Source organism: Toxorhynchites rutilus, chromosome 1, assembly GCF_029784135.1.
Source record: "Toxorhynchites rutilus septentrionalis strain SRP chromosome 1, ASM2978413v1, whole genome shotgun sequence".
NCBI lineage: Eukaryota > Metazoa > Arthropoda > Insecta > Diptera > Culicidae > Toxorhynchites > Toxorhynchites rutilus.
In genome coordinates this window covers 39641509-39654189 of record NC_073744.1, presented here as the reverse complement: position 1 = coordinate 39654189, position 12681 = coordinate 39641509, and the positions used below count along the sequence as shown (strand labels likewise).

The 12681-nt window shown below is 42.2% G+C and overlaps 1 protein-coding gene across 1 annotated transcript; it reads right to left on the bottom strand.

Annotated features, from left to right (window-relative positions):
- Nucleotides 1-9763: 9763 nt before the first annotated feature.
- LOC129770452 (trans-Golgi network integral membrane protein 1-like) lies at nucleotides 9764-12184 on the bottom strand. The gene is made up of 3 exons (XM_055773296.1): nucleotides 11996-12184; nucleotides 11183-11937; nucleotides 9764-11105 (listed from the first exon to the last, which is right to left on the bottom strand). The coding sequence occupies exons 2-3, from the start codon at nucleotides 11871-11873 to the stop codon at nucleotides 10396-10398; spliced, it is 1401 nt and encodes a 466-aa protein (XP_055629271.1). The 5' UTR covers nucleotides 11874-11937; nucleotides 11996-12184; the 3' UTR covers nucleotides 9764-10395.
- Between the last annotated feature and the right edge of the window lie 497 nt (nucleotides 12185-12681).

Below are 12681 nucleotides of genomic sequence, written 5' to 3'. Positions count from 1 at the left end.
TTGAGAAAATTTATCGCAGAACTGTTCATTGATTGATCATCCAATCTACCCTTTAAATTACCTTTTACTATGAATTTCCTAGTACTTCTACCAAAACTCTTCATTATAATATCAGATTATTTTCAGACACAATTCTCGAAGATTTTTCAACCACTTGCGAATAACACGTTTCTCCGTTACATGGAATAAATGTTTGATACAGAGAATATGATAGAAAAAAGAAAGCCCTTGTTGGTGATCAAGTAATCCACGATCTACATAGCAACCATCGTTTGATAGAAGTAATAAAATTTTCATTCCACTACTAATGTCCAAACCTATACGACGTAGTTTCACTTTGCTATAGGTTATGGGCCCAGAAAATTAACCGGAATTTGCGAAGTTAGAAGATTCCTGAAGTAGAAAGATTTCATCAAGTTTTAATCAAGAAGCGAACATGAATCCTGGTGCTGGAGGTAACGGATCGGGAGACACTGGAAGCGGTGTGGCGAATTCAAGAGTGGTTCGTGCGGCCGGTGGAAGCAGTGTGGCTCTGGCGATCGAGAAACTCAAAGGCCGGGAGAATTATGTGTCCTGGGCGTTTGCCATGAAGATGACGTTAATCCGAGAGGGCTCCTGGAGCGCAGTGATGCCAAAGGAAGGAGAAGTCGTGGATGAAGACATACAAATGAGAGCACTGTCGACGATTTGCCTTAGTCTTGAAAAGACGAACTACAGTCTTGTGATGGATGCGAAAAACGCTCAAGAAGCCTGGAACAAGCTGAAGACTGTTTTTCAAGATGATGGAATTTATCGTCGAATTGGTTTGCTGCAACAACTCACTGCGATACGACTTGAGAACTACGACAGCACGGAAGCGTATGTGGATGCGCTGGTGTCTACTAGCCATAAGCTGGCGGAAATCAATTTTCCAGTGGCTGACGAGTGGCTCGCTTCGCTACTGTTGATGGGATTGCCCAAGTACTACGCGCCGATGGTGATGGGCTTAGAAGCATCGGGACAGGCATTGAAGGCGGATGCCGTGAAGGCCAAAATCCTGCAGGACGTAAAAGCCAAGCATGGATCACGGGGTAGTAGTGACGAAGGAGCCCTTTACAGTGGAAGAGCACAACAGCAACGACACCGCGGAAGCGGCGGTTACAAAAAGCCAAAGGAAGGAGCGTGCTACAATTGCCAGAAGGTGGGTCACTACGCTGCGAATTGCCCGGAAAAATCGGATACATCCAAAGGCAGAAAAGGACGTGCAATGTGTGCTGTACTTGCAGTGGGAAACGTGGACCAAGACGAGTGGTATTTCGATTCTGGTGCCACTACCCACATGACCAGGTCCGGAGCAGATTTTCAAACGAAGCAGGAGGTATCGTATCAGGTCGGTACAGCAAACAAGAGCAGTATGACGGCCAAACTGAAAGGTGTCATTAATTTGGATTGTCTCGAAGGTTCGGTGGACGTGCAAGACGTGCTGGAAGTTCCAGATCTGGCAGCGAATTTGTTGTCGGTTAGTAAAATCTGCAGCAAAGGCTTCACGGTGCTGTTCACGGCGGATGATTGTAAGGTGCTTACCGAAGACGGAGAAGTGTTTGCGTCCGGCACAGCTGAAAGCGGCTTGTATCGACTGAATCAACAGGTGCAAAAGGCGTACGTGTCCGGTGAACTTGAGACATGGCACAGAAGATTTGGTCACCTGAATATACAGAGCCTCAAACGGTTGCAGAACATGACCAATGGTTTCTCGATCAAGAATGTGGAAACGCTGGATTGTGTCGCGTGCCTGCAAGGTAAGCATGCTCGTGATGTATTCCCTGATAGTGATTCGAGAGCCAAGGAGCCTTTGGAGTTGGTTCATACAGACCTTTGTGGACCATTTGAAGTACCATCGTTAGGAGGGAGCCGATATTTTGCAACATTCATCGATGACGTTACACGGAAGGTTTTCATATATACTCTGGAATCAAAGGATCAGGCGTTGGCAGCGTACGAAGAATTTAAAGCAATGGCGGAACGACAATCTGGGTGCAAGTTGAAGATTTTGCGCAGTGACAATGGTCGGGAGTATGTGAATAGTAGATTCAAGGCAAGTCTGAAGCGAGATGGAATACGACATCAGAAGTCCTGTCCATACACACCAGAGCAGAATGGTATTGCCGAGAGAATGAACCGGACGATTCTTGAGAAGGTGAGGTCTATGCTGAACGATGCACGGTTGCCGAAGAAGTTCTGGGCAGAAGCGGTAAACACGGCAGTATATCTGATAAATCGTAGCCCTACGCGGTCATTGGACGGAAAGACGCCGGAAGAGGCGTGGACAGGGAAGAAACCCTTCGTAGGTCACCTAAAGATTTTCGGAACCGTGGCCATGATGCATGTGCCGAAGCAGAAAAGAAAGAAGCTGGACCCCAAATCAATCAAATGCGTGTTTGTCGGTTATGCTGAGGACACGAAAGGCTACAGAGTGTTCAATCCGGAGAACGGTGACATCGTCATCAGTCGAGACGTCAAGTTCCTAAACGAAGGCCAAAGTGGTGTGATAACACTTGAACGATCTGAACCAGTTGAGTTTTTGGAGTTGGAATTCTCGGACGGAACGTTTGATGAAGCGTGTGGTACTTTGCCGGTTGCAGAATCTAATGATGAGGCGATTAGAAGCTCACAGGATCCTGAACAACCTGACGACAGTGATGCAATTGCGATCGTCGAAGCACACGGTAACGAATCCGGCAGTTCTGAAAGTGATTTTGAAGATGCAGATGAGGAAATCGCGCTCCCACCGCAACCAGATAGACCGGCTGAAACGAAGCTTGAGTTGAGACACAGCGGTCGGGAGCGCCAGCGACCAGGCAAGTATAATGATTACATTACGTATAGTGCGCATACTGGTCAAAATGTTTCCCTACAGTCAACGACAAGCAGTAAAAGATATACTGTGGCTCCGGATGCCGGACAGATGAGCGATCCAACCACGTACAACGAGGCGATGAGTAGACCAGACCGCGAGCTCTGGATTGCGGCTATGCGAGAGGAAATCGCAGCACTCGAGATCAACCAGACGTGGACGCTAGAAGATTTTCCGGAAGGTGGAAAAGCTATAAAAAATAAATGGATCTTCAAGACGAAACGAGGATCTGACGGGAAGATAGAGCGGTACAAAGCTCGCTTAGTCATCAAGGGGTGTTCACAGCGTCCAGGCATTGACTTTGACGAAGTTTATTCACCGGTGGTCCGTTACTCAACGATAAGATTCCTGATGGCGTTGGCAACAAAATTTGATCTGGAGGTGGATCAAATGGATGCGGTCACAGCTTTTCTACAGGGGAAGCTAAAAAACGAAGTAATCCATATGCAACAGCCAGAAGGATTTGTGAAGGACAATATGAAGGTGTGTCGACTGCAGAAGGCGCTGTACGGCTTGAAGCAATCCAGTCGTGTTTGGAATCAACAACTGGATGGGGCGATATGTGAATTCGGGCTGGAACAATCGAAAGTGGACCCCTGCCTGTATTACAAAGTTGATGGAGGCAGAATGTTGTTCGTTACTATCTATGTGGATGACTTTCTGATCTTCACAAACAACGCAAAGCTGAAGAAGCGATTGAAGAAGTTTCTATGCATCCGATTTCAGATGAAGGACCTGGGCCAAGCGAAATTTTGTCTGGGACTTAGGATCAACAGAAATCGAGAGTGTGGAGAGTTGACTCTAGACCAACAAAGCTATATTGAGGACGTGCTGGGCAGGTTCCATATGACGAGTTGTCATCCTGTCTCTACGCCGTTTGAAACCAGTGAGAGGCTGGACAAATCCATGTCACCACAGAATGCAGAGAAAGCAGAGCAGATGAAGAAAGTTCCCTACAAGGAAGCTGTTGGATGCTTGCAGTACATCGCACAAGCAACACGTCCGGATATTTGTTACGCTGTCAATGCTGTTAGCCAGTTCAGTAGCAATCCAGGACGAAAGCATTGGGAGGCAGTGAAGAGGATTTTGCGATACTTGAAGGGCACGGCAGGCAATCGACTTCGGTATAGCAAGCAAGGCAACGAGAAGATTCGAGGATACACGGATGCAGATTGGGGAGGAGATGTAGACACACGGCGATCGACAACGGGTTACGTGTTTTTGCTTCAAGGCGGTGCCATTTCGTGGAACGTAAAGAAGCAGCCGACGGTAGCCTTATCATCTTGTGAGGCAGAGTACATGGCGTTGTCCAAGACGATTCAAGAAGCGTTATGGTGGCGAAATTTATTGGGTCAAATCTTCGGCAAGATGTCCATCCCGATCTTGTGTGACAATCAATCTGCCATTTGCATTGCCAAGAATGGATCGTTCAACCCAAGGACAAAACATGTGGACATACGCTATCATTTTGTCCACGAAGCAATCGACAGTGGATTGGTTGTGATAAACTATGTTAACACCAAAAGTCAAGCTGCTGATGGATTTACCAAGCCACTTGTTCACGCTGGAATCATGAACCAGAAGCGGTTTCTAGGAATCGAGGATTAGGGAGGAGTGTTGGTGATCAAGTAATCCACGATCTACATAGCAACCATCGTTTGATAGAAGTAATAAAATTTTCATTCCACTACTAATGTCCAAACCTATACGACGTAGTTTCACTTTGCTATAGCCCTAAATCGGACAATTCCTTTCTCGAGTTTTGCTATTATCAACACATTCGATGATCCATTTTTTATAGGAGTTTTTTAGGAGTGCGTTTTATCACATTAAAACCCATTTCCACTTTTGAACAGAAATCGATTTCGTTAGCGCAAACATCAAATGGACTAACAACGTTTGTCACTATGTAATAGTAGAACTCATGCGAATTTTAATTTTCTCAATTTTCCTTCAGAGTTCTCCGAAAATTTTCAATTGTCATGTTTGGTTGAATTTTTGTTTATTAATTTTACTAGACTCCCTCTCCATTTCAGAGGAGAGAGGGGTGTCATACCATCATAGAAACATTTCTCGTATACAAAACCCTCACATCCCAAATTTGGCTCCATTTGCTTGATTAGTTCTCGAGTTATGTAGAAGTTTGTGTTTCATTTGTATGGCACCCCCCTTGCCTTTAGAGAGGGGGAAGGATTTTCAAATTACCATATTGCCCCCTAAATTCTCCATATGCCAAATTTGTTTTCGTTTGCTTGATTAGTTCATGAGTTAGTTAGATTTTTTTCATTTGTATGGCAACCCTCCACTTAGAGAGGAGGGAAGGGGTATGTAACCACCATAGAAACATTTATTGCACCCTTAAACCTCCACATGCCAAATTTGGCTCGATTTGCTTGATTAGTTTTCGAGTTACACAGAAGTTTGGGTTTCATTTGTATGGCAGCCCCCCTCTAGAGAGGGGCGAGGAATATCAATTCACCATAGACACGTTTTGTGTCCCCCTAAAACCTCCACATGCCAAATTTGGATCGATTTGCTAGATTGGTTCTCAAGTTATGCAGAAATTCGTGTTTTATTTGTATGGTAGCCTCCCTTTAGAGATGGGGGAGGAGTGTCGAACCACCATGAAGACGTTTATCGATTCACTCCAGAACTAATCCATTTGCTTGATCAGTTCTGGAGTTATTCAGTTACCCCCCCCCCCCCCTCTTTAGATAGGGAAGGAGTTTTTATTCATCATAGAAACGTTTCGTGCCTAAAACCTTCACATTCCAAATTTGGCTCCATGTGCTTGATTAGTTTTCGAGTAATGCAGAAATTTGTTTTGCAGTTCTTTGGTAGACAAAACCACCGCGACCAATCCACCCCCACCCCCCCAATAGAGAGGGGGAGTAGTGTCTGACTACCATAAAAACATTTATTGCACCCTAAAACCTACACATGCCAAATTTGGTTTCGGTTGCTTCATGAATTCTCGAGTAATGCAGAAATTTGTGTTTCATTTGCATGGCGGACCACACTTTATAGTGATTTTCATTGACTCTTTTGGCTGTTTCATCACTTGTGCTTCCATTATTTCAAGAATGTTGCAAGTGAGAATTGAACTCGTGACCTTTAGCGTAAGAGGTATTGAATTTCAGGCTATGTTGAGGAAGCAAAACAAAAAATCCGTATCCATATGGTTTGTTGACAATTTTTTGGGTTTATAAGGACCACATGATTTTTCTGAGAATCTACAGTGTGAGATATTTTTAAAAACTGTGTAATCTGTTTACTCGTTTTTCGCAGTGCCAACTGATCGCTGAGATATGTTTCTTAGCCGCACAGATGTGATGTTAAAAAGATTGTAGCGTACTCGATGGAGTGCTGCGAAACCAATTTATGGACTGATAACTACCACTGGAGTTTTGTGCGACTCAAATACTAGATCAAGGGCACGGTCCCTCCTACCAGCAGTTTATGATTTAATACTTCTGTGTTATCTGTACTTTTGGTGCGTTGTACTACATGAAGTAGATCTAGCGTAGAATATTTGCAAACCAAAGGACCATCTCGGAGTAACGTTGTGATCGGACTCAATGCACTTAACATTTGCTACAGAAAAGAGAATTCAAAGCAATTCAAGCAAACCAGGCGAAAGACTTTCCGGACCCGGGCCAACAATGAAGGAGGGAATTTTGGAGTGCATTGGTCATTTTCATCGAAAATTACAAGAACGGTCAAAATCGTCTAAAGAAGAAGACGAAACTCGCGCATACGGTCTGACAAACCGAGAAGCAACTACGAAGTTTCGGAAAGCGAGCTTTTGCTAGAGATACCAACATTCCGTAGACATTTAAAGGTCGCTGAAATTAACCTCAATGATGTCAATCACTAGATTGCATTGGATGTGTTTCAGATCATCATGAAGTGGAAGAAGAATTTGAATTTGAAGCTGTTTGAAGCTTAATTAAAAATGTGCGGTCAATGATGGGCTTAACACGTTGTGCCCCGTACCGTTATTGTTGCGCATTCCATTGAGCCGCCAACAAGAGAGCGAAGGCACAATTAACGGGAAGCTCTTGTACAATCGATCGGTCTTAACTCCCAACGATATTTATTTGAAAACAAGACGATAGTATGAGATTTGACTATAAAGTAGTCACATTTTGGCATCCAAAAATAAATAATAAGTCCAACTCGTCAAAATGTTGTGATTTTTTGTTCGTCCTATTTAATATTATAATAAATACGTTTCTTGTTTCGAGAAATTAGATTTTTCATTCGAAAACGAATCGAAAAAAAAATTACAAGGTATTATTAGAGGGGTGACATCATAGAAACCCGCCCGGGTGTCACTCGGTCACGCTACGCCATTGACACTTGGGCCGCGGTGGCATTGCTCCAGAGTGCATACGAAAACTTGATTGTACGATCACTGACAAGAAGAAACCAACTAAATTGTTCGCTCAAAGCAGACGAATTCGAACGATTCGAGGGGGAAGCAATGAAACCACACCAATGCAATTCTATCAGCCGGGTGCTATGATTGATGCTAGGATCGTTAGCAAAATCTCAAGCAGAACTGTCAGTGGGATACCCAATTCATATGAAAACAAAGGGAAAATGTCAGTGGGATACCCGATATGTTGGCTCCTGTCAGTTCAATGGGGGTTCTCTAAAGACGTCACCCACCTGAATTCTATGAAGTTGTTTGTTTCTCGCGATTGCATGCGATTCGGACAACCGTACATATTCGTACATTCGTTCTTGTTTACGACCGCATCTGACTTTCGTTTGAACGACTTGATTCGAACTGTTTTGAAAAATTTATTCTTGTTTTCGTACAAATCCATTCGAACCTAAACATGTCGAAGTAATCAGATCCAAGATTTCATGCATCCCTCAAATGTTATGCAAAATTTCATTAAAGCAACGATGAAGGTGTCATCCATAACTGGGCTGCAAAACAGCAAAAGCAACACTTCAAATTGAAGATGACGTCTATTATTGATACATAACTGCTTTGCAGTCCAGTTACCTCACGCCCTGTAAATAAGTCCAGTTGACGAATGACTGTTGTATATGGCTAACGGGGCAACGAACGTGTTAAGGTGAAGGTGGAAGGAAGCCATCGTTGTAGTATAGGTAAAACCAAGTGTAAAAATGGGGTAATTGTGTTTGTGAGAGAAGAGCCAAACACACGTAAATAAATCAATTCACTTATCAGACTGTGTGGCGCTTCACTGACACGAGTCATAGAATACATTTGAAAAAAAAATAACAATTCTATACTGAAATAAAATGTATGAACAATGTGTTCCGATGAACAATTGCAAATATAAATACAGTAGAACCCTGATTATCCGCGGAATAATTTGGCTAGGTTACCACGGATCACGAAAATCGCGGATAACGCAATAAACGACTAAAAAAGAAATGCAAACACAAAAAAAAGATATTTCATCGTGGTAACTATGATTTATCAATACAGGGATTATTAAACTATCCATCCTTAAGCTCGTGTAAACCAGAAGTCAAATAATGTGAAAGCCATGACCAAAACAAAAAAGTAAAATCCTACCACTCACTGATAAATTCCGGCAAAGTCCATAGCATTACTATGGAACTCGCTTTTGTGGATAAACCGCATCATCCGCTCGCGGATAATCGAGCATATGAAGTAAAATTCTGATTATACGCGAGCGTAACATGAATAAATTTTGGAATTGGGGCTCTTTTGGTATTAACAAGTTTCTCCGCACAGTAACTCGATGTTGATAATTCCTTAATATTTCCTTCGTTGATCGTATTGTTTTCACATATTCACGTTGGAGAGCCTTAACCCTTCGCTTTGTTGGCCGAGGCATTCGGATTGATTGTAATACTTTTCCGTTTACTATTTTTGAAAGCATGGGCAGCCGTGGCAGTGTTCCGAGCTCTGCAATACAATTTTCTTAACCAATGTTGAAGCTACTGAAACTTAAATTAAAGACTCATTAAACGTAAAAAACAATAATTGTATTGATATCAACAGAATTTTATTTGATTGGTTTTCATGCCGTGAAACGCTATGACTCTGGAATAATATTTCATTGAGTAGTTTTTATATCTGTTTCAATTATGTTGTCTGGCATCAGTGTCGAAAGAATAACGATGCTTTCACCAATACAAACAAAACCATTGCGGAAAATTGAAAAATTAACTCTCAGAGCACTAGCTTGAGTTTTCCAACGTTTTTCACTATACAGTGCGACGGCAGATGAAAATTGAATATGTTGTGAGTAATCGATTAGAGTTTGATTGATATTACTTGATGGGAATTGTGCGAAAACGGTAATTTTCTACACATTGTTTCGCAAAATTATTGACTCCAGCATTCCCTAATCTGTTCGATGATCAGGAGTATAAAAAATTATAGCGCTAAATGAAAAAGTCGAGTATTAATATACCTGGTATTCTATTTACGTTGTGCATTTATTCACGTTTTAGTCCACGGTGGGTGAACAATGGATCCGTCCATTAATGGTGTAACTACTTTTTTGCATCAGAATTCATGTTTTCGTTTCACTTTATGTAGACGTTAAAATAAGATTGTGTATGCGGGCAACAAAATTCATGTAAGGGTGGAGTAATAGTGGTGGATTGAAGTCAGGTTGAATGAAGAGGCAGATTTGTATTCATTCGTCACGTCAATTAGAATAACCATTTGCTAGAATAGTTCAACAGTCATCCTCGCTCTTAATGCTGGTCAATTCATCGATAGTCCATTACAGTCATGTGGACAGCGAATGTCGAAGTAGTCCTAATCGAAGCGAAGTGACTGAGAGGAAAGTCGATTTTCATGTTTCGTATTTGAAAATGTTAGACCCTGCCGTAAACACAAGCTGATTCGGGATTTGTTTCATCGATTTTATTAGGAAAAAAATACACTTTTTATCGCACTCTTTTCAGTCCAGCTTACTTATAGCAGAAGAACACACTGTTTTTTTGCAAGAAAGCGAGATGATAATATGCGCCGTAACATAGAACTACGTTTTTTGTTTGCGTCCGCTATCGCGTTTTTGCAATAGTGTCCTCACATCAATCTTATTATATACAAAGTGCATTACACATTTCAATGGCCAAAAAATATTATTTTGATTTTTATTTTCTTAAGTTCAATAATTACTGTCACTTTCATTTGCGTTGCGTTTTCTTGGCGGAACTATCCAGCAACGTCAGCAGAACAAGCGGCTTCAATCAATGCAAAGCAGCTGCTGAGTCCCGGTTTCTTCCATTATATATTCTACAAGTTAGAGTGTGTCTTCCCGATACTCTATCGCCAAAATGATATCATTCGTGTTGCTTAGGGTTCCAAACGGCAAGGCTTTTATGGTGTGAATTACAAGTGTCTAAACAAATGTATATGAAGTAGGATAGATTGCAGCTGAAGAAAGAAAATTTTCCTCTAATATGATTCTGGGCGATGAATGAATTTTCTGTTTTATAAATAAGTCCACTGGTTAGTGGAATCTCTGTATCTAGTAAATAATCTGCGACGGTGATCGATTGCTGGCGGCCGTGTTGGATGTTATTGCCTCCTCCAGGTTCGAATCAAGCTTCCTGTATGCGGCGGTATGTTTCCTACTTTTGTTGAAGCCTCCCCGACCGGAACTGGATTTTCTACCTTCCAGAGCCAGGGCCAGAAGTTTCGACTTGTTGTGATACACCACATAACAGGCGATGCAACCGAACATAGTGATCAGGAAGTAGGCGAAGAAATTGGAATCGGTTTCCTCGAAGAATGGATCCTCTTTAAACTTCTCACGCTGCACCTCGTTTAGACTTACACCGTCGGAGTTCTGCTCCGATTGTAGAGATGGTAGCTTCTCCTTCAGTGGGATCTCCTTTGGAGCTTCCACGGTCTGGCCGTTGTTATCTATCGTTTGTTCTTCGGCACTGTCTTCATACATTGCAGTTTCATCATCCGGGGCTGCGCCTCCCATTCCGCCGGCTTCGTCGGACACGTTATTCACGTTCGCATCACCGTTCATCGCGGCAATATTTTTATTATTTTCCTTCTCTGGATCCTCGATTTCCTGTGGTTTCCCTTCATCCAATTTTTGGACCGGGTTGACACTCTCATCACCATCACTAGCTTTCGAAATTGCCGCATTCTTGTCGGTTGTGCCATCAGACATTTTTTTGGGCGTCGCAAAGAGCTCTGCACTTGCTATCTTGGTATTATTATCTAGGACAGAAACGAGATTAACACATAGATAATCCTGATAAGAATTTATTACCAACTCATTGAGGTATTGCAATTACCTTTTATATCACCAATATTTTTGTTGCCTTCCTGGTTGTTTTTTAAAATATCTTCGGCAGGCTGCCGTGGAATGACATCTTCCTTCACCGCCGGAGCATGCTTCTGTGGTAGTAGCAGCTTCTCAAACCTCGACAGGAGCTTAAGACAGACTGGCTTTACTTTAAAACCGTTATCATTTGGTTGCTCTTCATCCGAAAAATAGCAGGAAATAGTACAACCTATGTTGTTCTTGAGTTTCTTTGTTCCATTTCGCAGCCACTCTTCTTTCGCCTCGTCAGTGGCCTCAACGTTTTGAAGAATCTTTGAGAGATTTATGCAGAACTTATCTGGCCCCTGATCATCTTTATCAGCCATCTGTTTATTTTCTTCATCAATCTGGCCAAGTCGTCGGCTAGACAGCACCACTGTTAGATTGTTGTACAACTCGCAAAGGACCTTATCCTCTTTCGACCTTATTTCTTTTTCTTCATCGCACACAAATTTACGCTCAGTCGGTGGATCACCCGGAGATGGCTGCACTTTTCCCGTGCCATTGGTCCTATGTTCTACCACGGGTGCGGTTGGTGGTGTACCGAAATCGGCCGAATCATCATCCCCCGGAACAAGGCTGGCAGAGCGGATCTCCAATGTCAGATTCGCCAGCACCATCGATATGATCAGAGCTCTAGCGAGCTCTATTTTTAACGACATACCGTTTCCCGTCCGGAAATCCCGTTATTATTACAGATTATGTTGTTCCAAAGCAAATGAATTCCTGAAATGACAAATTCGTCTCGTTAATCCGTGTTTGAAATCAGTTAAATAACTCACACCTTATATTCGAACATACACTGCAACCAGTACTGAGTAATAAACTTGGAAAGTTATTGGTGATAATCTGATTTCCTGTGTTTTTGGGGAAGAATTCTGCTTTACACACACTTGAGAAGAAGAACACGACGGTCGTCTTCTCTGTACCTTTAGTTCAGGTTTTCAAGTGTTTTTTTTTTATCTTTTAATGTTTTGCTTGCGACGTCTCAAACTGTCAGTGGAATAGCGCAACTGTTCCAGGGATGCCAAATCGACGTACTCAAACTCAGGCATTTTTTTACTTGATTTCAAGGGGTCGTCCATATACAACGTGGATAGGAAAAGCACGATTTTAGACTCACCCCTTCCCCTCCGTGGACACGCGTGGACATTTTCATACCCCTCCTCCTGTTGTCCACGTGGACATTTTTCCTTGATTTATCACAATAATTCAGAAAATAACTAAATTGCCCATATTAAATTTTAATTCCATTTAAGTTTATTTTGTTTCCAATTTTACTAGTACCCTGCCACATTTTGCTGTGGCACATTGAGATTTTATGGCAGAGAAATGAGTAGCAAAACAAATCATATATTTCATTTGAGTTTAGTTTTGAAATACTTGTAATCTAAGTGGTGCGGACTCAATTCACTTTATTTTCAAGCAAATTCATGCATTTTTTCAAGCGATTTCTTGCAATAATTTTCG